At 44.0% G+C, this 27,928-nt stretch overlaps 1 protein-coding gene across 1 annotated transcript; it reads right to left on the bottom strand.

Moving 5' to 3' along the window:
- Positions 1–543: 543 nt before the first annotated feature.
- LOC134984558 (oocyte zinc finger protein XlCOF22-like) lies at positions 544–27,928 on the bottom strand. Its single transcript, XM_063950114.1, has 4 exons — positions 27,857–27,928; positions 27,641–27,738; positions 26,892–27,483; positions 544–3,206 (listed from the first exon to the last, which is right to left on the bottom strand). Exons 1-4 carry the CDS (start codon positions 27,888–27,890, stop codon positions 1,906–1,908), a joined length of 2,025 nt encoding a protein of 674 aa, XP_063806184.1. The 5' UTR covers positions 27,891–27,928; the 3' UTR covers positions 544–1,905.

The following is a 27,928-nucleotide window of genomic DNA, read 5'->3' as shown; positions in this document are numbered from 1 at the left end:
ATTAGAAGAGAAAGAAATATATCTGCTAGTGGAACCACTGTGTTAGCAGCACTAGTTATTGTAGGGAGGTTGCTTTAAGGTCCACATGAATTATTTATAGATTAGGGGGTATCCAATAGATCATGTGATATTGTTTTTAATGAACTTTTAAGAAAAAGCCTTTATTTTGTACAGCGCTTTCTATTTATTTTTATGTTTTTGTAATACTTTGGGAATCAACCCTTTGGGAGCAGCAGTCGTCAATAAGGCGAGGAGAATTACTTGGTATATACTAGCAGTCCTCAATAAGGCGAGGAGAATTACTTGGTATATACTAGCAGTCCTCAATAAGGCGAGGAGAATTACTTGGTATATACTAGCAGTCCTCAATAAGGCGAGGAGAATTACTTGGTATATACTAGCATTCTTGGAAGTTAGGACAGCGGACACATTTTAGCTTAGCGCTTTTTTCTAGTTTGATTTGGCACTCCGAGATTAGACATTATGGCATAATTAGACGGGAATATAAAACAGAATTAATAAAAGAAGCTATAATGCAATAAATAAATGCAAACAAAAGCTTTTATTATGAAATACAGGGGAGTATCCGCACCATATAGATGTAACATACAACAAACCACCGCAGATGGAACCCGGGTGACTCTAATGCACATGGTAATGTACAGGGTATATATGGACAGGATCTTGTATCAGAAAACACTCGGCACTCCTGATCAAGATGAGTGTCTGCAACAAGTTAGGCAAACTACAAGTGAAAACACGTTCCAATGGCCGCCATATTGTCGTGCAGCAATACAGATTGTGCAAACTGGTATTACACATTCACATTTACACAAAGCACAAGATACAAAATAAACAGCAGAAAAAAGACCTAAGCATTTGGGATGTATTATTTAGGAAGTAAATAGAGGTACATTAATGAAAAGCGTGAGTAACAGTCATCAGTCTGCTTGTGAAGGTCTCTAGAGTGGAGGCCTCTTGGACTGTGCAAGGCAGTGAGTTCCATGGTCAGGGCTACAAAGCTAAACGTCAACCCATAAATGAATGACAGGAGATTTTTGGTACTACTGGTAACAGTCCTTTATCTGTAGAAGCCAGCAAGCAGGGCAGTAAGGAGGCAGAAGCTGCTTCTAGTACCTTGGACCATGTAATGTTGGGCTGGGAAGGTCAGTTAGCCAATTATGAAATAGATTTGTCATCTTACAGGCAGCCGGTGAAGGGAGTAGAGAATGGGTGTTAGGAGGCAGGAACGGGCTGGTTAGGTAACAGCTTGGCTGCTGCATTCTGTACTAGCTGCAAGCTCTGTAATTCTTTTGCTGGGTGACCCAGGTAGATGGCATTGCAGTAGTCTATGAACTTCTGAGGGAATCAAGTGCCTGATTCTGGCTATGGTCCACAGATGGAAGAATGAGGATTTGTATGTGGCAGATACCTGATGTATGTGTCAGCCACAAACCAGGACAACACAAAGATTCAGCACATGTTTAGTATTTTGCAATTCTGAACACCAAAGCAAAAATCCAGATGGTTGGTAAAGCTGTAGTCTTGTCCTTTGTTGGTGAGCTTCTATTATGTTTCACAAAGACTGAGTCACAGCCAACTGGTATCATCCACCCCTGGCGCTCAGCTAGACAACCGTTTAGGATTGGTATTCGGTTCTCAGTACATGGAGCAAAAAGCAGGTCATCAGCATAGCAGTAGTAGACCAGGCCATGACGTCTGATTATATCACCCAGTGGTAGCATGTATATTTTATAAAGCATAAGAGATCGGATTCACCCTTGAGGAACATTGGACGGCAGTGATAATTATACTCCAGAAGATGTAAATGGTTCCGTACTTGGGTAATGTCTAATATGTTCAACAAGAGCAGATTTATTTCTCTCACAGCATGAAAATGGCTTCTCATCTGTGAAATCGCTGATGTTTAACAAGAACTGATTTCCGTGCAAAACATTTCCCACACTGAGAACAGGAAAATGGCTTCTCACCTGTGTGACTCCTCTGATGTCTAACAAGATGTGATGTCGATGAAAAACATTTCCCACACTCAGAACAGGAAAATGGCTTCTCACCTGTGTGACTCCTCTGATGTATAACAAGATGTGATGTCGATGAAAAACATTTCCCACACTCAGAACAGGAAAATGGCTTCTCACCTGTGTGACTTCTCTGATGTATAACTAAATGTGATTTGTGTGCAAAACATTTCCCACACTCAGAACAGGAATACGGCTTCTCACCTATGTGACTTCTCTCATGTCTAACAAGAGCTGATTTCTGTGTAAAACATATCCCACACTCAGAACAGGAATATGGCTTCTCACCTGTGTGACTTCTCTGATGCATAACAAGATGTGATGTCGATGAAAAACATTTCCCACACTCAGAACAGGAAAATGGCTTCTCACCTGTGTGACTCCTCTGATGTCTTCCAAGATGTGATGTCGATGAAAAACATTTCCCACACTCAGAACAGGAAAATGGCATCTCACCTGTGTGACTTCTCTGATGTATAACAAAATATGATTTATGTGCAAAACATTTCCCACACTCAGAACAGGAAAATGGCATCTCACCTGTGTGACTTCTCTGATGTATAACAAAATATGATTTGTGTGCAAAACATTTCCCACACTCAGAACAGGAAAATGGCTTCTCACCTGTGTGACTTCTCTGATGTATAACAAGATGTGATTTCAGTGCAAAACATTTCCCACACTCAGAACAGGAATACGGCTTCTCACCTGTGTGACTTCTCTGATGTATAACAAGAGCTGATTTCTGTGTAAAACATATCCCACACTCAGAACAGGAATATGGCTTCTCACCTGTGTGACTTCTCTCATGTCTAACAAGATATGATTTATATGTAAAACATTTCCCACACTCAGAACATGGAAATGGACTCTCACCTGCCTTAGCTGTCTGATTGGTAATACGCTTTGTGTTCTGTGTAAAACATTTGGCATCTACAGAACAGGGAAACACTGAATCTACTCTCAGAGCTATAACAGATGCACCAATATCAGAGTGATCAGGAGAACATTCCCCAGGATCAGGGGGATCAGCTGATAGAGCTGGATGTATAATTGGGGTAATGGGGTTAGCTCCTGGAGAATCCTGTCTACTGTCGTTATCGGTTATTTCAGAATCCAGGGATAACATTAGATGTCCTTCTGAGATGTTCCTGCTTGTGTGCCCATCTGCTGGAAATAAAATACATTAATATATAAAATGAATAGACAATACACAGGGTGTTACAGGACACAATATATAATTCTATAACTGACATGTTTTACCTGAAATCATTGCTTTTATGTTTATTAAAAAACAAAAAAAAGCTAGGATGCTTAGACTGGAGCTTGATCAACACTGAACGCTCATGTGGGATTACTAGAGGTGACATGGACGCTCATGTGGGAGTACTAGAGGTGACAAATGCAAAATCATGCACTTGGGTCTCAAAAATCCAAAGGCTAAATATAGTATTAATGGCACTATACTGGAAACTACTGAGGAGGAAAGGGATCTAGGAGTCACTATTTCAGATGACTTAAAGGTAGGTAAGCAATGTAACAAAGCAATGAGGAAGGCTAGTCAGATGCTTGGCTGCATTGGGAGAGGAATCAGCAGCAGAAATAAATAAGTAATAATGCCATTGTATAGGTCATTGCTACGGCCTCATCTAGAATACAGTGTTCAATTCTGGAGGCCATATCTTCAAAAGGATATTAATACATTAGAAACTGTACAAAGAAGGGCAACTAAAATGGTGCATGGCCTACATCACAAAACATACCCAGAAAGACTAAGAAATCTCAATATGTATAGTTTGGAGCAGAGAAGGGAAAGGGGGGACTTGATAGAAAACTTTCAAATATACCAAGGGTTTTAACAAAATCCAGGAGGGAAACATTCTCCAAATGAAGAGAAGCAATAGGACACGGGGACATGCACTGAGACTGGAGGGGGGGGGGGGGGTTCAGTGGAAATTTGCGGGAAAATTACTTCACAGGAACGGTAGTGGACAAGTGGAATAGCCTCCCATCGGAGGTGGTAAAGGCTAAGACAGTAGAGCAATTTAAACATGCATGGGATAGACAAAGGATATCCTTACAAAGAAATAAGGATCAAACAAGGTTAGAGATAAAAATAATGTAAAAAAAAAAAAAAGGGGGCAGACTAGATGGGCCAAGTGGTTCTTATCTGCCGTCAAATTCTATGTTTCTATGATATGGACGCTCATGTGGGACTACTAGAGGTGACATGGACGCTCATGTGGGATTACTAGAGGTGACATGGACGCTCATGTGGGATTACTAGAGGTGACATGGGCGCTCGTAGGTTTACTAGAGGTGACATGGGCGCTCATGTGGGATTACTAGAGGTGACATGGACGCTCATGTGGGATTACTAGAGGTGACATGGACGCTCATGTGGGATTACTAGAGGTGACATGGACGTTCATGTGGGATTACTAGAGGTGACACGGACGCTCATGTGGGATTACTAGAGGTGACACGGACGCTCATGTGGGATTGCTAGAGTGGACCATGGATGCTCATGTGGGATTACTAGAGGTTACATGGACGCTCATGTGGGATTACTAGAGGTGACATGGACGCTCATGTGGGATTACTAGAGGTGACATGGGCGCTCATATGGGATTACTAGAGGTGACATGAATGCTCATGTGGGATTACTACAGGTGACATGGGCTTTGCAATAATAAAACAGCAAAGAAGAGAAAGTGCTGTCCTGTTTGCGCAATAATAATAGGATTTTAATATACCTACCGGTAAATCCTTTTTTCGTAGTCCGTAGAGGATGTTGGGGATGCATCAAAGACCATGGGGTATAGACGGGTCCTGTGGAGCCTTGGGCACTATAAAATTTGAATAGTGTAGGTTGGCTCCTCCCTCTATGCCACTCCTCCAGACCTCAGTTTAGGAACTGTGCCCGAGGAGATGGACAACCTCGAGAGAGGATACTACAAAATTGTGTGGTGAGATTTCACCAAATCACACTGAATTTATAACATGCAACCACATGTAACTCAATGAAAACATGTCAGTATACATGACCAAAGAGTGGCAACAAATGCTGCCATTACTGAACAAGTAACAACCGTGCAGGAAAACATCAGCACTGGGCGGGCGCCCAACATCCTCTATGGACTACGAGAAAAGGATTTACCGGTAGGTATATTAAAATCCTATTTTCTCTTATTTCCTAGAGGATGTTGGGGATGCATCAAAGACCATGGGGCCTATACCAAAGCTCCCACTAGGGGAGGGAAAGTGCTGATGTACCCTGCAAACTAATTGACCCAACTGGAGGTCATCAGAGGCTAAAGTATCAAACTTGTAGAACTTAGCAAATGCGTTTGATCCTGCCCACGCAACTGCTCAGCAAATTTGTAGTGCCGAGACACCTCGGGCAGATGTCCAGAAAGAGCCCACTATACGAGTAGAGTGATGCTTTACCGATTTAGGTTCCGGCAAACCTGCCGCAGAAAACATGCTGAATAGTACATTCGATCCAGCGAGAAATAGTCTGCTTAGAAGCGGCACACCCAATTTTAATCGGGATCAATGCTCTTCACATATACCTTCAAAGCCCGGACCACGTCCAAGGACTTACTGAAGTAGAAATGTCAGTAGCCACTGACACCACAACAGGTTGGTTGATATGAGAAACCGACACAACCCGTAGAAGGATTTGTTGACGCGTCCTTAGCGCAACTCAAAATTCATGAAAAAACAAAGAGGGCTCTTGTGGGATAAGGCCCCGCATTCCAACACCCGCCTTGCGGATGTCAATGCTAACAAAGTGATCAGCTTTCATGTAAGAAACTGAAATTCTGCCTCTCATAAAGGTTCAATGAATCTGAATGCAGGACTTGTAACATAACAGCAACATCCTATGGCTCCGTAGGAGGCACACAAAAAAAAAGAGGCTGTATCCACAGAATCCCTTTCAAGAAAGTCTGCACCGCAGGAAATGCAGCCAATGGTTTCCGGAAGAAAAAACAAACAAGGCCGAAAACTGAACCTTGAGCAAGCCTAATCGTAGGCCCACAACCACACGGGACTGTGGAAAGAGAAGGAAAAGACCTAAGTGGAACCCCACTAAAGGAAGTTTCTTGGACGTACACCAAGACATCTTTCCTCCAATAACTATGGTAAAGTCTTGACGTGACTCCATCCCCTGCCTGAATAGCATAGGGATGACTTTGCTCGGAATACCATTCCGAGCTAATATCAGCCGCACAACTTCCATATCATCAAACTGATATGCGGTAAGTGTTTATTAAGAACTGACCCCTGCATACGCAGGTCCTTTTGATGATGCGGAAGCCTTCAAACCTTAGGAAGTAACCTGAGAGCCTGAAAACAAGCTCTCCTTGGCCGTCCCAGGGCAATGAGGGACGCTAGATTTTATGTTCCATTAAGTGTAACTGGAGAGAACACCTCCACTGACTAAACGCCCCTGGAACCAACAGAGGGCTGACTGCCACTGAATGTGGGTTTGTTCTGGAACCCAGTGTCCAAAACTTTATTTTGAGATAAAACATTCGTTCCACCCTACAGAGGAACGTACCAAATGTTTTAGTTTTTTGACGTAAACTATGTCAGTCCGACCTTCGTTACAGAATGCTTGTGCGAAGAAGTCAGACAAGTCGTGGAAGTTCTCCCCTTGCGCGAATGTCTGTCAAACTTTCTCCTGAGAGAGGAGGATCCAGGTCCGGCTTCTGAACCTGCGTTCCTCGAGTAGATGGAACCATTTTACCCCTTTTCATGGAATGAAATCTAGGTGGAAGCTCAACGGCGTGCTCACTGTTACATCCCAAGATGTGCTCTGAACACTTGTCCTAGAGATTTCGCTAGAAGAACTCGTTCTGGAATCGTTAAATTACGCCACAGCAGTGCTGTGAGATATTATGGGATTAGGGAAGATGTGAACATCTGGACAAGGATCCTCTGCAACTACGAGAGGCCTAAGAACCTCCGGAACTGATCTAACAGTGTCGCATTGCCAACCATATGTAGGTATGAAGCAAAGGTCAAGTGGGAAGCGGGCCTAGCCCCGCCAGTCGTAGAGACTGCCTTTCCAAATGGAAATCAGAGATTTAGTTTCCAAATTTCTTTTGATAATTCCGCCAGGTGGGAGCCAGTTAAGTCATTGACTTGCAACCGTAGGTAATGCATACCCGTAGCGGATCCCTGTCTCCCACCTGAGTGGACTTCCAGGGGGAAGCGTCATGCGAAAATAGTAGGTGGAACAGATGTCATATTCTGTTCCTGCCCCTCCTTTCCTGAAAAAAAGGCGGGGACCTCGTGACCTTACCGTTATCCGGCCCCTAGGGTCAAGAAAAGAGCATCCCTACCAATCGAACATTTATATACATATATAAAATTCTAACAGAGGTCCTGCATACTTTCCAATAGTACTGGAAACCCATGCACCCACAATAGGTGGCCTGAAGACAGTTTTACTGGCCGAGTATATAAATGGGAGTGTAGGCTCAAGTATGCGGCCAGCCTGTTCTTTCAGTGATGCTGAACCGGGGACGGGTCAGGTAATAGTAATCTGATAATCTGGACACAGCGGTGTGCACCACAGGAGAAATCCCCCAATATGTCTTATCCTTTTCAGGACACGGCTAAGCCGTGAAAATACCCTTAAGAATCAGGACTTATGTGCCTGGGATTTTCCAGGTGTGTTCAAACATAGCATCAGAAATAGGGGATGTTATCACAGGCTTCGTATTTATAGTAAAATAATCTCTCATCTCCTGTACAGGAGTGTAACAGCGATTTCTAACTCTTCCCCGAAGTTTGCATCATAGTTTGAATACACTTTGCTAGGATAGCATTCTGTCTACAGATCCCCTCTCACGTCCCCGTGTCGACATCTGACGACTTGCATTATACGTGTAAAAGCACGCTTCGAGGGACATGAGGGGTCTAAAGAAGTTTTCAAATTGTATAAATATATCATTCAACTGAGAAATTATAAACTTAACTTCTGTAAATCCTCATCATGGGGACCAGGAGACATGATACCGTCCTGTCTTACTGACATGAAGCAATAGCTGAATTACATTCTGCATTGACTGACGTATATATATATATTTTCCTTATAGACATGATATACTGTAATGTTACACATACACAGATACACAGTTTGTATACTGATTTATCAGATTAATAGGACAGGAATTCATACAGTCCACATTCTCTGATATACTCTTTAGACTGATAATGTGAACTTTCACCCTCATACCAAGACGGTCTGCAACATTTACCTCAGAGAATAATCAGATCAATACAGAAGTATGAACCAGCCACATACCAGCGCTACTAGAAACTTTTTTTATAACCTTCTACTGAATTAAGTAATACATTAACATCATCCCAAAATACATCCCCCTATACTTATAACACCCTGTTACCAGTGAGTTATGAGCAGCGGTGCAAGTATGCGGGTACGGGCAGGAACGGCGTACCCTTAAGAATTTAGCCGTGGGTATGCCGTACCCACACCGACGGGCTGCCGCTCCTCTTCCCTCCCTGCCTCTGCTGCTCCCCGCACCACCGCTGATGTGAGGGGAGGAGAGTGCAGCCTGCGCCTCTCCTTCCCCTCAGTCTCCGGCGGGTACAGGTGCCTTTGTTCAAGTCAGCGCTGCCCGTGAGCCAATCAGAGCTCGCGGGACCGATCCTCCCGAAGAAGTAAGGGCCATGGATCTTCCAACAGAAGATCCAGCAGATACGCATACCAACCCCTCCTTGGTCTGTCCCGAGCAATGAGGATTGCCAAAACCTTTATTCTTCTTACAAGTTGAAGAACTCTTGGAATCAGAGGAAGTGGGGGGAACACATACACTGACGTGAACACCCACGGTGTTACCAGTGTGTCCACTGCCAATGCCTGCGGGTCTCTCGACCTGGAACAGTACCTCCACAGCTTCTTGTTGAGATGGGAGGCCATCATGTCTATGTGAGGTACCGCCACCAATCAGGTTACCTCATCGAACACCTCAAGGTGGAGGCCCCTCTCTCCTGGATAGAGATGGTGTCTGCTGAGGAAGTCTGCTTCCCAGTTGTCTACTCCCGGAATAAAGATTGCAGACATCGCCACTGCGTGCCTTTCTGCCCAGAGGAGGATTCTTGACACCTCTGACATTGCAGCCCTGCTCATTGTTCCACCTTGTTGGTTTATGTAGGCCACTGTTGTCACATTGTCCAACTGCACCTGAACAGCTCGATCCTGTAAGTGGTGTGCTGCTTGAAGAAGGCCATTGTACATGGCCCTTAGCTCCAGGATGTTTATTGGGAGAAGAGATTCTTGATACGAACACCTTCCTTGGAAGGTTTCTCCCTGAGCGACCGCTCCCCAACCTCTTAGACATCCGTGGTTAGAAAAATCCAGTCCTGAACCCCGAACCTTCGGCCTTCCAGAAGGTGTGGTAGTTGTAGCCACCAGAGGAGCAAAATCCTGGCTCATGGTGACAGACGTATCCTCTGGTGCATATGTAGGTGAAATCCCGACCACTGGTCCAAGAGATCCATCTGAAAGGATCGAGCATGAAACCTTCCATGCTGCAGAGCCTCGTAGGAGGCAACCATCTTCCCCAGAAGGCAGATGCACTGATGAACCGATACCCGGGAAGGCTTCAAGACACCCCGGACCATTGTTTGAATCACCAATGCTTTTTCCACCGGTAGAAACACCCTCTGCACCTCCGTGTCGAGGATCATTCCCAGGAAAGACAGGCTCCTTGTTGGCTCCAGGTGAGACTTTGGAAGTTTCAGTATCCAACCGTGCTCCTTGAGCAGAGTGTCGTGAGAACAATGGATCTTAATAACTTCTCCCTGGACGAAACCTTGATCAGGAGATCGTCCAGATATGGAATTATGTTCACCCCCTGCTTGCTGAGGAGAACCATCATCTCTGCCATCACCTTGGTGAAGACCCTCGGTTGAAACTGATAGTGATCGTTTAACAGTGCAAACCTGAGATAAGCCTCATGCGGCGACCAAATGGGAATGTGGAGGTACGCATCCTTGATGTCCAGGGACACCAGGAATTCCCCCTCTGTCAGTCCTGAGATGACAGCTTGAACTCCCTGAGATAAGGTGTCAAAGACTTTAAACATAGAATTTGTCGGCAGAGAAGAACCACTTGGCCCATCAGTCTGTCCCATTTTTTATTACATTATTTTTATCTCTAACCTTATTTGATCCTTATTTCTTTGTAAGGATATCCTTATGTCTATCCCATGCATGTTTAAATTGCTCTACTGTCTTAGCCTCTACCACCTCTGATGGGAGGCTATTCCACTTGTCCACTACCCTTTCTGTGAAATCATTTTTCCGCAAATTTCCCCTGAACCTCCCCCCCTCCAGTCTCAGTGCATGTCCTCGTGTCCTATTGCTTCTCTTCATTTGGAGAATGTTTCCCTCCTGGACTTTGTTAAAACCCTTGATATATTTGAAAGTTTCTATCATGTCCCCCCTTTCCCTTCTCTGCTCCAAACTATACATATTGAGATTTCTTGGTCTTTCTGGGTATGTTTTGTGATGTAGGCCATGCACCATTTTAGTTGCCCTCCTTTGTACAGTTTCTAATGTATTAATATCCTTTTGAAGATATGGCCTCCAGAACTGAATACAGTATTCTAGATGAGGCCGTACCAATGACCTATACAGTGATTATTACTTCTTTCTTTCTGCTGCTGATTCCTCTCCCAATACAGCCAAGCATCTGAATAGCCTTCCTGATTGCTTTGATACATTGCTTACCTGCCTTTAAGTCATCTGAAATAGTGACTCCTAGTTCCCTTTCCTCCTCAGTAGTTTCCAGTATAGTGCTATTAATACTATATTTAGCCCTTGTATTTTTGAGACCCAAGTGTATGATTTTGCATTTTTTGGCATTAAACTGTAATTGCCACACTCTTGACCATTCCTCTAGTCTACCTAGATCCTCAATCGTTTGTTTTACCCCACCTGGTGTGTCTACCCTGTGGCATACCTTTGTGTCATCTGCAAAAAGGCATACTTTCCCTTTAATGCCATTTGCAATGTCACCAATAAAGACATTAAAAAGCACTGGCCCAAGTACAGATCCCTGGGGTACTCCACTGGTAACATTTCCCTCCTGTGAATGCACTCCATTTACCACAACTCTCTGTTTTCTATCCTTCAACCAAGATCTTATACATTCAATAATCCTAATATCCAATCCCAAACTTTCAAGTTTATTTAGCAGTCTGCGATGTGGAACAGTGTCAAAAGCCTTACTAAAGTCTAGATAAACTATATCCATGGCTCCACCTTTATCCATCACTTTAGTCACACAGTCAAAAAAGTCAATAAGATTTGTTTGACATGATCTCCCCCCAGTGAGTCCATTGTTTGGGATCCTGTAAATTGCCGGATTTGAGATAATCCACAAGTTTTCCTTTTAAGAGTGTTTCCATCAATTTCCCTACTACAGATGTAAGACTCACTGGTCTGTAGTTGTTTGCCTCTTCCTTGCTTCCACTTTTGTGCAGTGGGACTACATTTGCTCTTTTCCAGTCTTCTGGAATTACTCCTGTAGCTAATGACTGGTTGAATAATTATGTCAATGGTGCTACCAGCACCTCTAAGTTCTTTAGTATCCTTGGATGTATCCCATCTGGCCCCATAGATTTGTCCACTTTCAGCTTTGAGAGTTCTGTTAGGACCTTCTCCTCTGTAAATGTACTTGTTTCATTTTCCTGAATATCCCTGCAACTTAACTGTGGCCCCTTCCCTTCTCTTTCAATAGCGAATACTGAGCAAAAATAATCATTAAAATGATCTGCTATTACATTGTCTCCCTCAACAAGACTCCCAGTCTCTGTCTTTAGTTTTATAATTCCACCTTTTGTTTTTATCCTTTCGCTTATATACCTAAAAAAAAAGTTTTGCCTCCTTTACCCACTGACTGGGCCATTTTCTCCTCAGCTTGTGACTTTGCACATCTGATTACCTTCTTTGTCTCCTTCTGTCTAACAAGATATATATCTTTGTATTCATTATTTTGTGTCTGCTTATATTTCCTAAAAGCCATCTTTTTTGCTCTCACAATATTTGCTATTTCTTTCGCAAACCACACTGGCTTCCTTTTCCTTGTGTTTTTCCTAACACTTTTGATACAAAGGTCTGTTGCCTTTAATATTGCACATTTTAATGTTTCCCACCTCTCCTGCACTGTTTCCAAGTTCGTCCACGCTGCCAAAGAATCACTTACAAATTTTCCCATCCCTACAAAATCAGCCTTCCTAAAATCCAACACCTTTGTTTTTGTATGGTTTGAGTCATACTCTGTCTTTATGCTGAACCATACTGCTTGATGATCACTGGATCCCAGGTTTTCACCCACTTTTACGTCCGATATTCTGTCTCCATTTAAGTATTAAGTGTAATATTGCTTTTTTCCGAGTGGGTCCCTCACCAATTGGTGGAGGGATGCTCCCTGAAAGGAATTTAAAATGTCCCTACTTCTAGTAGAACAAGCAACAGACACCTCCCAGTTTAAATCAGGAAGATTAAAGTCTCCCATGATTATTACCTCTCCTTTTAATGCCATTTTAGTTATGTCCTGCAATAGGTTCTTGTCGAGTTCCTCTTCCTGACCTGGTGGCCTGTATATCACGCCAATACGAATAATCGACTTTTCCCCTGTTCCTATGGTCACCCAAAGGGCCTCCGTTTTTTGTTCAATACTTGTATTAATGTAGTATTTATGCTTTTTTTTTTTTTTACATACATTGCTACCCCTCCTCCGATTTTTCCAATTCTGTCCTTCCTAAATAAAGTATATCCCAGTATAGCTATGTCCCAGTCATGATTTTCATTGTACCATGACTCTGTAATTGCCCCAATGTCTAGATCATCCCTTGTCATTATTGCAATTAGTTCTGGGATTTTATTTCCTAAGCTCCTAGCATTTGCACACATAAGTTTTGTTTGTGCTTTTTCTTTTCCTAGCTATGTTCTTCTCTCTACCTATTTTTATTTGGTTTTGATCTGCATTATCTTCAGTTGCTGTGGATATGCTTCCTATTCCCTTTGCCTGCAGAAACAATACCTCTGTGTTATTCCTGTTTGGTTCACTGCCCCCCTTTGTTAGTTTAAATAGTTCTTGATGAAGCATCCAAACTGTTCAGTTAGTATTCTTGTTCCTCTTGAAGATGGGTGCAGGCCGTCACTTTTGTATAAGCTGCTATCTTGCCAGATGGTGTGACTTTGGCCTATAAATCCAAATCTCTCCTCATTGCACCATGTCCTCAGCCAAACATTGAATTTTCTGATGCAATGAGTTCTGTCTTCCCCTCGGTGTACTGTCAATACTTCTGAAAAAGATACAGTGGTTGCCACCTGCTTCAGAGCAGTCCCTAACTTCCTAAATTCATCTTTTACGGCAATGAGTTCAGCATTTGCCAGATTTATTTGTCCCTAGGTGGACAAGGACATCCACATCCCCAAGTTCAGAATTGGCCATACAGAACCTTCCGGCGTCGGTACCACGAAAAGGTTCGAATAGTAACCCCTGTTCCACCGATGAGGCGGTACTGGAACAAAAACCTCGCACACTACCAATTTTCGGATAGCTTCCAGAAGAATAGCTCTGTCTGCTGGCAAAGCCGGTAAGCCTGATTTAAAGAAACGGTGAGGTGGGAGAGTTTGAAACGCCAGTCTGTACCCCCTGGACACTATATCCTATATCAAAGGGTCCAGGCCAGACGACACCCAGACATGGCTGAAATGTCAGAGTCTTGCTCCCACCTGACCTTCCTCCAGGCTGTGCAGTCCACCGTCATGCGGAGGACTTGAGAGTACCAGAAGCAGGCTTCTGGTCCTGGGAACCTGCAGGAGCAGGCTTTTTTCCTATAGCACAACCACCTCTGAAGAAGGTGTGAGAAGGCTTGTTCTTTCTAGGCCTCGCGGGACGAAAGGCCTGTGACGTGACTGGTGTAAAAGGCTTCTTCGTAGCCGGTGCAGCTGAGGGGAGAAAAGGAGACTTACCCACGGTAGCCGTGGCAATCCATGCATCCAGCGCCTCCCCAAATAAAGCCTGACCTGTGTAGGGTAGGCCCTCCACGCTTTTCCTGGATTCTGCGTCTGCAGACCATTGGCGCAGCCTAGGACACCTGCGAGCCGAGACAGACATGGAGGAGATCCCCGCAGCCGTGGAACCCAGGTCCTTCTTGGAATCTACCAGGAACGCTGCAGAATCCTGAATGTTACGCAAGAATAAATCAACGTCACCTTTATCCATTGTAGTCAAGTCCTCCTGCAGAGTGATTGAACACCTGGCTATAGCTTTAGAAATCCATGCACAGGCAATAGTAGGCCGCAGTATAGCCCCTGAAGCCGTATATATGGATTTGAGCGTAGCATCCACCTTGCGATCAGCCGGGTCCTTCAACGCGGTAGATCCCGGGACTGGTAAAACCACTTATTTTGACAGCCTGGAAACAGAGGCGTCCACTATAGGTGGAGACTCCCATTTCATTCTATGATCCTCTGGGAATGGAAAAGCAGCCAAGACCCTTCTTAGGGATCTGTAATTTTTTCACTGGATTTTCCCAGGCCTTTTCAAATATAGCATTTCATTCCTTAGATGCTGGAAAGGTGAGAGGGACTTCTTACTGTCCGTGAAAAAGGCCTCCTCTACCTGCTCAGGAGGAGTGTCCGAAATACGCAACACATCCCGTACGGCCTCAATCATCAACTGCGTCCCCCACGATACATCCCCGTCACCGTCTGCAGTGTCAGAATCGGTGTCTGTGTCATCCTGCATAATCTTGGCAAGCGCACGTTTGTGAGAATGTACCGCAGGGGACCCTGAGAGAGCAGTATCAGACCATACAACCATAGAGGATTGTAATACATGAGTTGCATGCTCAGTTCTTGTAACCCTCTCAGAAATCTGAGGAATAGTTCCCCTAAGAGAGGCTAACCACTCCAGTTCTCTAGCTGGGATCTGCGCTACAACAGTGCAATCCTGATTACATGGGATGGGATCTTCCTGAGAAGATAAATCCTCTGCAGCATATGAGACAGAGTCTCTAGACATGTTTGCTGTTACACACCAATCACCCAACATACACACAGGGTACTGGCAGAGAGAGTCCCCCCCCCCCAAAAATGGCAGAGAGACGCAGAGATTGGAGCCCACCCACACACACACAGCGCTATTACAGGTATAGGGAGACCCCAAACCAGCGCTGACTGTGTCCCTTAATAGGTGACAGAGTCTTACACAGCCTCACCTCCCTTCTACAACCCCCTGGTACCGTACAGATAGCTGGAGTTGCACTGGAGGGACTGAACTTCCACTTGGCCTGAGGTTGTGTGTGCTGGCGGAGATCCGCAGACCCCGACAGGCTGGAATGGTCAGTGTAGGGTCAGGCGCTGGCTCGGGGCGCCCCTCACAGCACCGCACCTATGTACCGCTGAGCCGTCCAGGAGCACAGTTAATACTGCGCTCCTACCCTGTAGCCGCCATCTTCACACCGACTCCCTGCTTGTTAGGGGGGGACGGTGACTCAGCGCCACACTTCAGCTCTGTAAGGGGTTGGCGTTCCCCTGTGGCGAGGAGCAATCTATCCCCTCTGGACCTCAGTGTCCAGTCAGCGGAGACAGTGGCTCAGACCCCGCAGGGCGGACACTGCTCCCCCCCTCAGTCCCTCGATGCAGGGAGACTGTTGCCAGCAGCCTCCCTGTAATATAAAAACTCTAAGAAAAACTTTTACTAAGAAAGCTCTGTAGAGCTCCCCTAGCTGTGACCGGCTCCTCCGGGCACATTTTCTAAACTGAGTCTGGTAGGAGGGAGGAGCCAGCCCACTCTATTAAACTCTTTAAGTGCCAGTGGCTCCTGGTGGACCCGTCTATACCCCATGGTAGTAATATGGACCCCAGCATCCTCTAGGACGTAAGAGAAAAGACAATTTGTCCATTGAGTTCAACCTATTTGTTGTTTCCTGTGCAGTATTATTTTTGGACTAAATTTAGTCTGATGCTGATGTCAGCCGTTGTGTTTATTCCTTTTTTTTCTAATAACTATAGTGCGTGACTACGCACCATAATCCTGGATATCCTTATCCATTAGGAATTTATCCAACCCATTCTTAAAGGTGTTGACTGAGTCCGCCATTATAACTCTCAGGCAGGGAATTCCAAACATGTATTGTCCTTACTGTGAAAAAAACATTTCCCCGCTTTGTGCGGAATCTTCTCTCCTCTAAACTAAGAAAGTGTCCATGTGTCCTCTGTGCTGATCTTACCAAAAACAGGTCACGCGCAAGCTCTGTGTATTGTCCCCTTATATATTTGTAGATGTTGATCATGTCCCCTCTTAGTCTCCTCTTTTCCAATGTTAACATGCCTAGCCTAGCAAGCCTTTCCTCGTATTCCAGAGTCTCCATGCCCTTAATTAGTTTGGTCGCCCGCCTCTGAACCTTTTCTAGCTCCAGGATATCCTTTTTGTAGTACGGTGCCCACAACTGCACACAGTATTCAAGATGTGCCACAATAAAAGAAAAAATGGAAAGCGTAACTTATCCTGCGCTCGTCTTTGTTTCCATCGACAGTATTCAGATGCTCAGTGCAAATTATATTGGTGCATAAAAAAATGTAAAGAAATCGATATAGTGAATCACAATTTAATACATATAAAATTCATAAAATACACTTATAAAATCCATACACATATTCATAGCAGCAAAAATTTCATTAAATAGATTGCACAGAAATCCTCATGGGCAGAAAAGAGACTGGTGGATAATTACCAATGTGTATAGAACTGTGAAAACAGTTCTAAATCAGTACAAGGCAGCAGGAGCAGAGAGCAGCCATTGCTGTGTCTGGCAGCAGAGTTCCTGAATCACTGAACATCACACCTGAAAAAGACTCCGGTCTGGAGTAGAAACGCGTCGATGGAACGCACAGGAGCCTTGGGACATTTTACTGGAGGACTTGCCATTCTGTTCCAGGGATTCCCGGGATCCTCCAAAACAAAAACCTGCATGCTGGTTTAGAACTGTTTTCACAGTTCTATACACATTGGTAATTATCCACCAGTCTTTTTTCTGCCCATGAGGATTTCTGTGCAATCTATTTAATTAAATTTTTGCTGCTATGAATATGTGTATGGATTTTATAAGTGTATTTTATGAATTTTATACTGTCGATGGAAACAAAGACGAGCGCAGGATAGGTTACGCTTTCCATTTTTTTCTTTTATTGTGGCACTTATGGATAAGGGAGAAGGATCCTTCAGGAAAGTGTGTCTCTTCCAGCAGCTAGATTGCACACAATTTTTTTCCCTCAAACTATTGTTACAGTATTCAAGATGTGTCCTCACTAGTGATTTATATAACGGGAGTATAATACTCTAGTCCCTAGCATCAATTCCCCGTTTTATGCATGCTAATATCTTATTAACCTTCTTTGCTGCACTCCTACTTTGGGTACTGCTGCTTAGCTTGCTATCTATGAGGACACCCAAGTCCTTTTCCAGTACAGAATCCCCTAATTTTACCCCATTTAGTAGGTAGGTGTTATTTTTGGTCTTGCCCCCACAGTGCATTAACTTACACTTGTCTGTGTTGAAGCTCATTCTCGATTTGGCTGCCCATGCTTCTAGTTTAACCAAGTCGTTCTGAAGACTCAGCATCCCCCTCCGTTATTTATAACCTTACACAATTTGGTATCGTCTGCAAAAATTGACACTATGCTCCATAGACCTTCTGACAGGTCGTGAACAATAGTGGTCCTGGTACAGACCCTTGTGGCACACCACTTAGCACTTCAGTCCAATTTGAAAATGATCCATTAACCACAATGCACTGCTCTCTATTATCTAACAAATTACTGACCCAAGTGCATATTGTGCTCCCTAGCCCTTTTCCTTGTAGCTTATAGCTAAGACGCATGTGTGGTACTGTGTCAAAAGCTTTGGCAAAGTCTAAAAAGATGACATCCACCACCATACCTTGATCAAGGATCGCACTTACTGTTTCATAAAAGCCAAGTAAGTTGGTTTGACATGATCTGTCCTTCACAAATCCATGTTGGTTCCATTTAATGACCTTATTGAACTTCTGAATACTATCCCTTAGAATACCTCCCAATACTTTCCCCATTATAGATGTAAGACTAACTGGTCTATAATTACCTGGTTCAGCTTTACTCCCCTTTTTGAATATTGGCACTACAGATGGGTCCACGTTTATCTTGACCTTTAATAGGATTACCTGAGACTGGCCAGTCGGACTTAATCCCCTGCTGTATTGTATTGCTGCTGAGAACAATAGATGAAGGGTTTATGCTAATAAGTCATGTTGTGCCTAGGTGCAGAAAACTAGTCAATATAACAGTAGACCCATCTGTACTTCCGCTATACGCCAGTCTTTGGGAACCATACCTGATATAACTGAATCTTTAAAGATCAAAAATAGCGGCCTTGCAAGTTCAGAGTGAAGCTCCATAAGAACTCTTGGGTGAATTCCATCGGGACCCGGTGACTTATTAATCTTTACATTTATTAATCGGTCACAGACTACCTCCTCACATAAATAAGCACTTAGCAGTGGGACATTATCTTTGGTGACATTGTGTGTTAGTCCCTGCATTTGGTCTTCTCTTGTACATAAAGTTGAAAAAAAACTAATTTAGTTTGTCCGCTATGTCATTATCATTTTTGATTAAGACTCCCAATTTGTCTTTTAAAGGGTCTATAGCAGGAATTCCCAAACGCGGTCCTCAAGGCACACCAACAGTGCAGGTTTTAGTGATATCCAGGCTTCAGCACAGATGGTTACATCAAAATAACTGAGGTACTAATTAAGTCACCTGTGTTCAAGCCTGGATGTCACTAAAACCAGGACTGTTAAGGCACGTACACACTGGTCGATGTATCGGCCGTTGTCTTGAATAGCCGATATATCGCGGGACCGTCGGCCAGTGTGTACGGCCGATACGCCTGTGAACTCCGTCGTTCACAGACGTATCGCGTCGGCCGCGCAGCACAGCCGACAGCCAATATATCTACCGATATATTGACGCGTCGCTGTGTGTACGGGGCGGTTGGCCGACCGCCCGTACACATGCTGCGGCGGCCGGCGGTGATTGACAGCTGGACTGGGCGGGTGTGTGTACATGCCCGCCCAGTTCATGACGTCAGTCCCCGACAGATCGGGCAGTGTGTATGCTGAACACACTGCCCGATCCGTCCATAGATATATCTGCAGATCAACTGATCTGCAGATATATCTATTAGTGTGTACCCACCTTTAGTGTGCCTTGAGGACCGTGGTTGGGAAACACTGGTCTATACTCTCCTTTAATATCTTGCTGTTGATATACTTAAAAAAAAAAAATGGGATTTGCTTTGCTTTCCTTCGCTACTAGTTTTTCAGTTTCTACTTTAGCCTCTCTTATTTCTTTTTTGCGTATTTTGTTACAATCCTTGAGCCAGTATAGGACTGCTTATGAACGCTGATATTGAATGAGACCATATCGTGGTCGCTGTTTCCTATGGGCTCCCCTACTATAATATATGATACCAATTCCCCATTGTTTGTAAATACCAGGACTAAGATTGCATTGTACCAGTTGGTTCCTCGATTAATTGAATGAAGTAGATATCATTAGTGTGTGTAAAAACATATTGCCCCTAGCAGTATCACATGAATGGATTTTCCAGTTTATCTCTGGATAGTTAAAGTCTCCCATCACTACTATGTCTCCTACTCCTGCTGCTCTTTCAATTTGCTTCAGCAACAATTCCACATCAGACACATTAATACCAGGCGGCCTGTAGCATAACCCCAATAACTTTTTTATTGCTTTACCCCCGCATGCAATTTCTACCCATAACGTCTCAATAGTATTTACAGTCCCCTCTTGAATATCTTCCCGTATATGAGGTTTTAATAATGGCTTTACATAAAGACATACCCCTCCACCCCGTTTATTTAAGCGGTCTCTCCTGAACAGCGTATAACCCTCTAGATTGACTGTCCAATAATGAGATTCATCCCACCAAGTTTCAGTAATGCCTATAGTATCATACTGTTTGCTTGCTGCAAGGATTTCTAGTTCCCCCTCTTTTCCTGTAAGGCTTCTAGCGTTTACATACATACAACTAAGATCAGTATTTCCCCCTGTGCTAGGGGCATCATTCTCTTTATGCAGCAACGGTGACCCATAATCATTATTAGCTAGTGTTTTGGTAAAAACTTTAATACCCATGTTAATACTCTTGCCGGCTGCTCTTTCCCTACCCCCTACTCCTCCCCCCTTTCATTCACTACCGCCATCCCCAATATTCTCACTGCATTGTCTTACTGACCTATAGTTTCCTTCTTTATTGTCTTACTGACCAATAGTTTCCTACAGTATTGTCTTACTGACCTATAGTTTCCTTCAGTATTGTCTTAGTGACCTATAGTTTACTACTGTATTGTCTTACTGACCTAGTTTCTTCTGTATTGTCTTACTGACCTATTATTTCTTACTGTATTGTCTTACTGACCTATAGTTTCCTACTGTATTGTCTTACTGACCTAGTTTCTTCTGTATTGTTTTACTGACCTAGTTTCCTTCTGTAATGTCTTACTGACCTATAGTTTCCTACTGTATTGTCTTACTGACCTATAGTTTCCTACTGTATTGACTTACTGACCTAGTTTCTTCTGTATTGTCTTACTGACCTATAGTTTCTTCTGTATTGTCTTAACGACCTATAGTTTGTCTTACTGACGTATAGTGGCTTACTGTAGTCTTTCTGACCTATAGTTTCCTTCTGTATTGTCTTGCTGACCTATAGTTTATTCTGTATTGATTTACTGACCTATAGTTTCCTTCTCTATTGTCTTACTGACCTATAGTTTCCTTCTGTATTGTCTTACTGACCTATAGTTTCCTTCTGTATTGTCTTACAGACCTATAGTTTCCTATATACATAGTTTTCCTGTCTATGGAAGAGATACCTACCATACATAGACAGTATATATAAGCCTCAGCCGCTCCCTTCTGAAAATGATAATGAATAAGGTGTATGTGTGGATACCATGCACATGTAACTGATTCTATTTACAGGAAACAATAGGGAGAGCCCACGGCTGTCTGGCATTGTTCTAGATGGTAAAGTATTACACATATGAATATATTTCTTCTAAATAAAATATTTTTCACCCTGATTGATATAATACTGATAGTAAGACAATTCAGTCAATAGTAATCTTTCTTTTAATTAAGTAGGATCAATTTATATGAATTTTTAGTGAATATTTCCTAAAGGTTATATTTTATTTGCAATTAAATTAACAAGAGTGCTCCCAAAAAAACGTCCGAACTTACAGTCTACGGACCCAAAGGTATCAAACTTGTCAAATTTCACGAACGTGTGGGCTGAGGACCACGTCGCCGCTCTGCAAAGTTGAGTAGTGGAATTGAATGGGAGCAGCATTTGGAAGGCATGCTGTTCCTTGTAGTGCCAATGGGAGATCCTGGGGGTGACTCCAGGGTAAGTTAGCTCTCTGTCTGGAAGTGTTTTAGTAATAGCCTTTATCATGAGGCCTACTGTGACAAATTACATGGCCCTATGTGGGCACTGCTATTATGTAGGTTAGGACTGCTGTATCAGAGAAGGCGTGACGTGGCTCAGCAGCTAAACATGTGCTTGCAAACATTTGTGACTAATTCTCTGAATTTTATTAACAGATAGGTTCAGGTATGGTTACAGGGTAATTTTCAGTGTGCGGAAGGGAATTTAGGGGAGGGGATTTGCACCCACTCCTCTTTGTCTGTTGAGTAGTGGAAACACGTCTGGAAGCCGCCCATGAGGCACCCACTGATCTGGTGGTATAAGCACCCGTCTGAACCGTAACCTGTTTGCCACAGGAGAAATATAAGCTTGCCGAATGGCAAGTCGAATCCATCTAGACAAAGGCTGCTTAGATGCTGGCACCCCTTCTTTGGCCCATCATAAAGAACAAACAATGGTCCGACTTTCTGAAGGACGACGTAACTTGTACATATACCCTTAAAGCTCAGACAACATCCAAGGACACTTCCCCATCTGCGAGACCCTGAAAAGATGGGACCACAATTGGCTGGTTTACGTGAAACAAACCTTAGGAAGGAAACCTGGTCTTGTACGGAGTTCTGCCCTATCCTCATGAAACATTCATAGGACTCTTACACGATAAGGCTCCCAACTCAGAAACCCGCCTGGCCGAAACCAAGGCAATCAATAATGTGACCTTCCAAAAGAGATATTTCAGGTCTGTTCTTGCTAACGGCTCAAAAGTTGGAGATCTCAAAAATTCCAACACCAAATTTAAGTCCCATGGCGCAGTGGTAGGACGAAAAGGGGGTTGTATCCTCAGAACCCCCTGTAAAAAGGTTTGAACCTCTGGCAAGAATGCTAACCGTTTGTTGAAATAGTATAGAGAGAAACGAAATATGAACCTTCAGAGGGCCTAGCCTCAGTCCTACATCTAGACCGGCCTGAAGGAAAAGTAGAAGTCTGGATAAGTGGTAGATCGTTGAATTCCACCCACATTCTTGACATAAGTCCATGTACCTCTTCCAAATCCTGTAGTAGTGCATGGCTGTGACCGGCTTCCTAGCGGCAAACATTGTAGGAATGGCCGTTCTTGGTATCCTTCTGTTTCCTAAGATCCGGGTTTCAATAGCCACGCCGTTAAATGCAGCCTGTGCAGGTGTGGGTGTTGGAACAGTCCCTGAGATAGCAGGTCCTCCCTCTGAGGTAACCGCCAAGGATCTTCCACTAGTAACCCTCGCAGGTCTGAGTACCAACTCTTGCGGGGCTAATCTAGTGCGATTAGAAATGCCCACACTCGTTCTCGTTTCAACCGTTTCAGAACCCTGGGTATGAGTGGAAAAGGTGGAAAAATGTAAACCCTCCTGTAACACCAAGGAAGTGTTAATGCGTCCACTCCTTCTGCTGCTGGATCTTTTGTCCTGGACACATATCTGGGCAGCTGATGGTTTTGCCAAGACGCCATTAGATCGACTTGAGATAGACCCCATCTCCTCACCACCATTTCGAAAATCCGTGGATGTAGGCACCACTCTCCCGGATGCATGTCCTGGCGGCTGAGATAATCTGCTTCACAGTTTTCTACACCTGGAATGAACACTGCCGAGAGGATGATGTTTCGCCTTTTTGCCCACAAAAAGATCTTTGTGGCTTCCTTTAACGCCATCCTGCTCTTTGTTCCTCCTTGATGGTTTATGTAAGACGTCATTGTGACATTGTCCGACTGTATCTTTAAGTGTTGACCCATGACTAGGTCTGCAGCTAAGAGAAGCACATTGTAAACTGCTCTCAGTTCGAGAATGTCTATGGGTAGGCTGCTCTCCTGTAACGTCCATCCTTTATGTCCATGGATACCATGACCCCTCCATGTTCTAAACCCACAATAACTGACTGGATTTATTCCATCTTGAATCTGCAAACTATTAGGAATTTGTTCCACTAGGACGGCACCCCAACCTCTGAGAGTGGCGTCCGTTGTCAGGATCCTCCAATCCCAAATGCCGAATCTCTTGCCTGCTGCGAGATTCTTGTGCAACGACCACCAAATCAAGTAGGTTCGTATGTGTGGTGGAAGATGGATTCTTCGATGTAGAAGCCAGTGCGAACCTGCTCCCTGAGCAATGAGTTTCATCTGGAATGGTCAGGAATGAAGTCCGCCGTACCGGAGAGCTGCGAACGGCGCCACCCTCTTCTCGAGAAGTAGCACAGAGGTGTAGAGAACCCGTCTGTGTCCTTAGTACCTGAGCCACTAACCTCTGTGGGTCCTAGATCTAGTTCTCTGGTAGGAATACTCTTAATTGTATCGTGTCCAAGATGAAATCGAGGAAATTAATCTGTGGAGTTGGCATGTGGTTGGATTTCTGGAGGTTCACAATCCACCCATGTTGAATGAGAAATTGATGAGATGCTTGAGCATCCTTTATCAGCTGTTTCTGAGATGAGGCCTTGATCAGTAGATTGTCTAGATAAGGTATGATCGTGACCCCTGTCTCAATACTGTCACCACTATTGCTTTGATCTTTATAAAGATTCTTGGAGCTGATGATAGACCGAATGGCAGGGCACTGATTCGGTAGTGATCCCACACCGGTGCAAATCTTAAGTAAGCTTGGTGAGGGGTCCAAATCGGGATATGAAGGTATTTTGCACTACCAAAAGTTTTGAATAAAATCCTGTTCCTCATTGAGGATATGAGACTGGCGACTTAACCCTTTGTATGCAGGAGTCTTTGAAGTTGCCTCCTGTAACGCTCCTGCTCACAACGGGCACCTAGGCCAAATAAATGGACTGTGTGGACGCTCTTGTAACTATCCTGTAACCCTGGGAAATATCTGGATGATCCAGACGTCTGGTGATGTTTTGGTCCAGGCGTCCCGAAAACCTTCCAACTCTGCGCCCCCCAAGGGGGACCCCAGGTGAGCAGGAAAACCATCATACCACGGGTTTGTCAGCAGGTCTGTCCTGCTTTTCTGGTGTCGACTGTGAATGACCTCTACCACTGGTTCCACGAGTCTGTTGCTCCAAACCTCTTCTGGCTCGGTACGACAGCGATCAAATGAATTTAAACACTGGTCCCGAGCAACCTCCTCTAACGTGTGACGTGGTGCTCGAGTAAGAAGTAGGTAGAAAGGTAGATGTCACTGCAGTTGCTTGCGAAATCCACTTGTCTAACTCATCAAACATCATCTAACCCCCAAATGGAATAGCCTCTACTCTCTATAAAAGGGGAGCGGCGGAGGAGCTGCGCTGCTAGCCTACCAGGTGTTAAGTTATAAGGCAGCAGCGTATGAGAAGCCGCTGCTGCTCGTTCCCCCGTCATCTTTTCCAGCCCTCCGCGCCCTCGTACTAGCGCCGACGGTGGGAGGAAGTGTGCGGGGGATATAGCCCGGGTCCCGGCGAGTGCAGGAGAAGCTGCGGCTGCAGCAATGAGAGATATGTCGTTTCAGCGGGCGGCGGGAGGGGGCGCTCTTTTCAAGCGCCCCGCTGTGTGTTTAAGAGGCGGCGGTATACGCTGCCGCTGACAGCCGCGCTGCTTCTCCCTCAGCCCTCTGTCGGTAGAGGAAGGAGGGCGGGGGAGCTGACATGAAGCGGGAGTGTATAGCCGGCCAGGGAGTGTTTCAGACCGATTGTTCTGTCACAGCAGCAGCGGAAGGAGGGGGCAGCGGGGAAGCTGCGCTGCTGAGTCCCAGGGCTAAGAGCCAGAAGGTAGCAGCGTTGTGTGCGGTCCGTGGGAGGAAGTCTGTCAAACTGCCTCCTGGATCCATGAAGAAGCTATGGTTACCGTAAGTTTAACTGTAACTAGGGCCCCTTTACAACCAGTACTCACTGCTGACTCTGTGCTCCGGATTTTCTGAGGAGAGATGCAGATCCCCTTTAGTAGGGATCATTGTCTCTTTATTCTTAAGACTTTCGTCCCCCTTTACATTAGGTTAACTCAGTCTCAGTACTGAAATGGAGGAGGAGCTCCCTTCTTGTGCTTGTACCTCCTTGGCACAATTTTTCAAACTGAGGGATGTGAAGGGGAGGAGCCGGCTGTGCAGACAATACTAATTTTTAGATTGTGCCACACCTCCGGTTGCAAGCTTCACACCCCTACTGTATAAGACTCCAGTGTCCCCTAGTGGATGAAAGAGAAAGGATGTTTACTTCTTTCTTTCCCGACCGCTTTTCTATGCAGAAGGGAAATATCTGCTGTTTATTGAGAGATGCTCCCTGTAAGGAATATAGAAATTTGCCACTTGTAGCTGAACTTGCAAAAGACCCCTCCCAATTTGCATCAGTTAAATTAAAGTCTCCCATGATTATGACTTCTCCCTTTAAAGCCATTTTAGTGATGTCCAACAATAGATTCCTATCCAAATCCTGCCCCTGGCCAGGTGGTCTACAGATCACCCCAATGCGAATAATGTCCTTCTCCACGGTTTTTGTGGTGACCCAAAGGGCCTCAGATTTTCTTCAATGTTTTGTATTAATTGAAGTAGCATTTATGCTTTTTTCCCACATACATTGCTACCCTTCCTCCTATACTGACTATTCTATCCTTCCTAAATAAATTGTATCCTGGTATAGCTATGGCCCAGTCATGATTCTCATTTCACCATGACTCTGTAATTGACACAATATCCAGGTTATCCTTGGTCATTATCACAATTAGCTCTGGAATTTTGTCTCCTAAGCTTCTAGCATTTACACACATAGCTATAAGAATTATGTCTGTGCATCTGTTATTAGTAGCCATGTCCAGACAGTACAAAATAAATGACAAGTTTAAAGTTAAAATTACCTGTTTGGTGATGTTGCTCTGTATTTGGTATTTGTTTTTTTAACTAATCAGGAATCACACTCTGTCCTTTACACCACAACTACACCTCGCTAAATGTAAAGATAAAGTAAACCTGACCACAAATGGCCAAATAGGTCTACTATATACAAGAAGTTATTTAATACCTGCATCATCTAACAAAATGAAGGTTATTTAATAAAAGGTTGCTAAACTGAGAAATTTAGATCCCATACAAATTAGACGCTACACAAAAAACACAATACTACTTATATATGATCCCTAAAAATAAACTTCTGCTTGTTACTTTTAATAACACTATAGTGATGTGTGTAATAACTCTCTTCATCTGATGTTTGTCATGGATAGCCTTGTGTTATAAATACCCAACTGAGAACAGGGCTGATGGCGGAGGAGGGCGTAGAATAAAAGATTGCTGTAGTGACTGAGCAATGAGAATATGTGACTTCTGTAATAAGTGTTTATTACTCACCTGTGCTGATATCTGTAGGGATCTCCTCCTCCTTACACTGCTGATCACTCCTCACATACGTCTCTTCTTCTCCCTCTGTATATTCTGCCTTTATATCAGTCACAAACGTCTCTCCTTCTCCCTCTATATCTTCTGCCTTTATATCAGTCATATACGTCTCTTCTTCTCCATCTATATCTTCTGCCTTCATATCAGTCACATACGTCTCTTCTTCTCCCTCTGTATCTTCTACCTTCATATCAATCACATACATCTCTTCTTCTCCCTCTAGATCTTCTTCCTTTATATCAGTCACATACGTCTCTTCTTCTCCATCTATATATTCTGCCTTTATATCAGTCACATACGTCTCTTCTTCTCCCTCTATATCTTCTGCTTTTATATCAGTCATATATGTCTCTTCTTCTCCCTCTGTATCTTCTGCCTTTATATCAGTCACATACGTCTCTTCTTCTCCATCTACATCTTCTGCCTTTATATCAGTCACATACGTCTCCTCTTCTTCCTCTATATCTTCAGCCTTTATATCAGTCACATACGTCTCTTCTTCTCTCCTTATAGCTTCTGCCTTTATACGAGAAAGATTTTCTACCTAAATAACCCAAAAAATACAATCGCATTTGCATATTGTTTGATTAAATTGAGGTGAAACAGTATAATATTAATGTACTATACGCACACAGCTTCTCTGAACATCATATAGTGACAGTCACTTTGGTGTATTGGATGAGACCCTAAATCCCACCTACCTGATCCTCCTGTGGGGTCCTGTGATTCTCCTCTGTACAGTCCTGGGAATACAGAGGACGGGGACATCTCTCTGGTGTATCTCTGTTACTGGGCCCATCTGTAGGAGACACACAGTGACTGAGTACAGTGTATATATGTGATTATCAGGTGATGTGTGTATATAGGGGCCCCCATACCTGCTCTCCCCTGTACAATACATGACAGTCTCCTCTTACCCAGTGATGTGAGGGGCCGGTGATTCTCCATCATCACTTCCTTGTACAGACCCCTGTGTTCCTCTATATACT

Source organism: Pseudophryne corroboree, assembly GCF_028390025.1.
Source record: "Pseudophryne corroboree isolate aPseCor3 chromosome 3 unlocalized genomic scaffold, aPseCor3.hap2 SUPER_3_unloc_63, whole genome shotgun sequence".
NCBI lineage: Eukaryota > Metazoa > Chordata > Amphibia > Anura > Myobatrachidae > Pseudophryne > Pseudophryne corroboree.
Note: the sequence above shows the minus strand (reverse complement) of the source record. Positions and strands in the feature narration are given on the sequence as shown.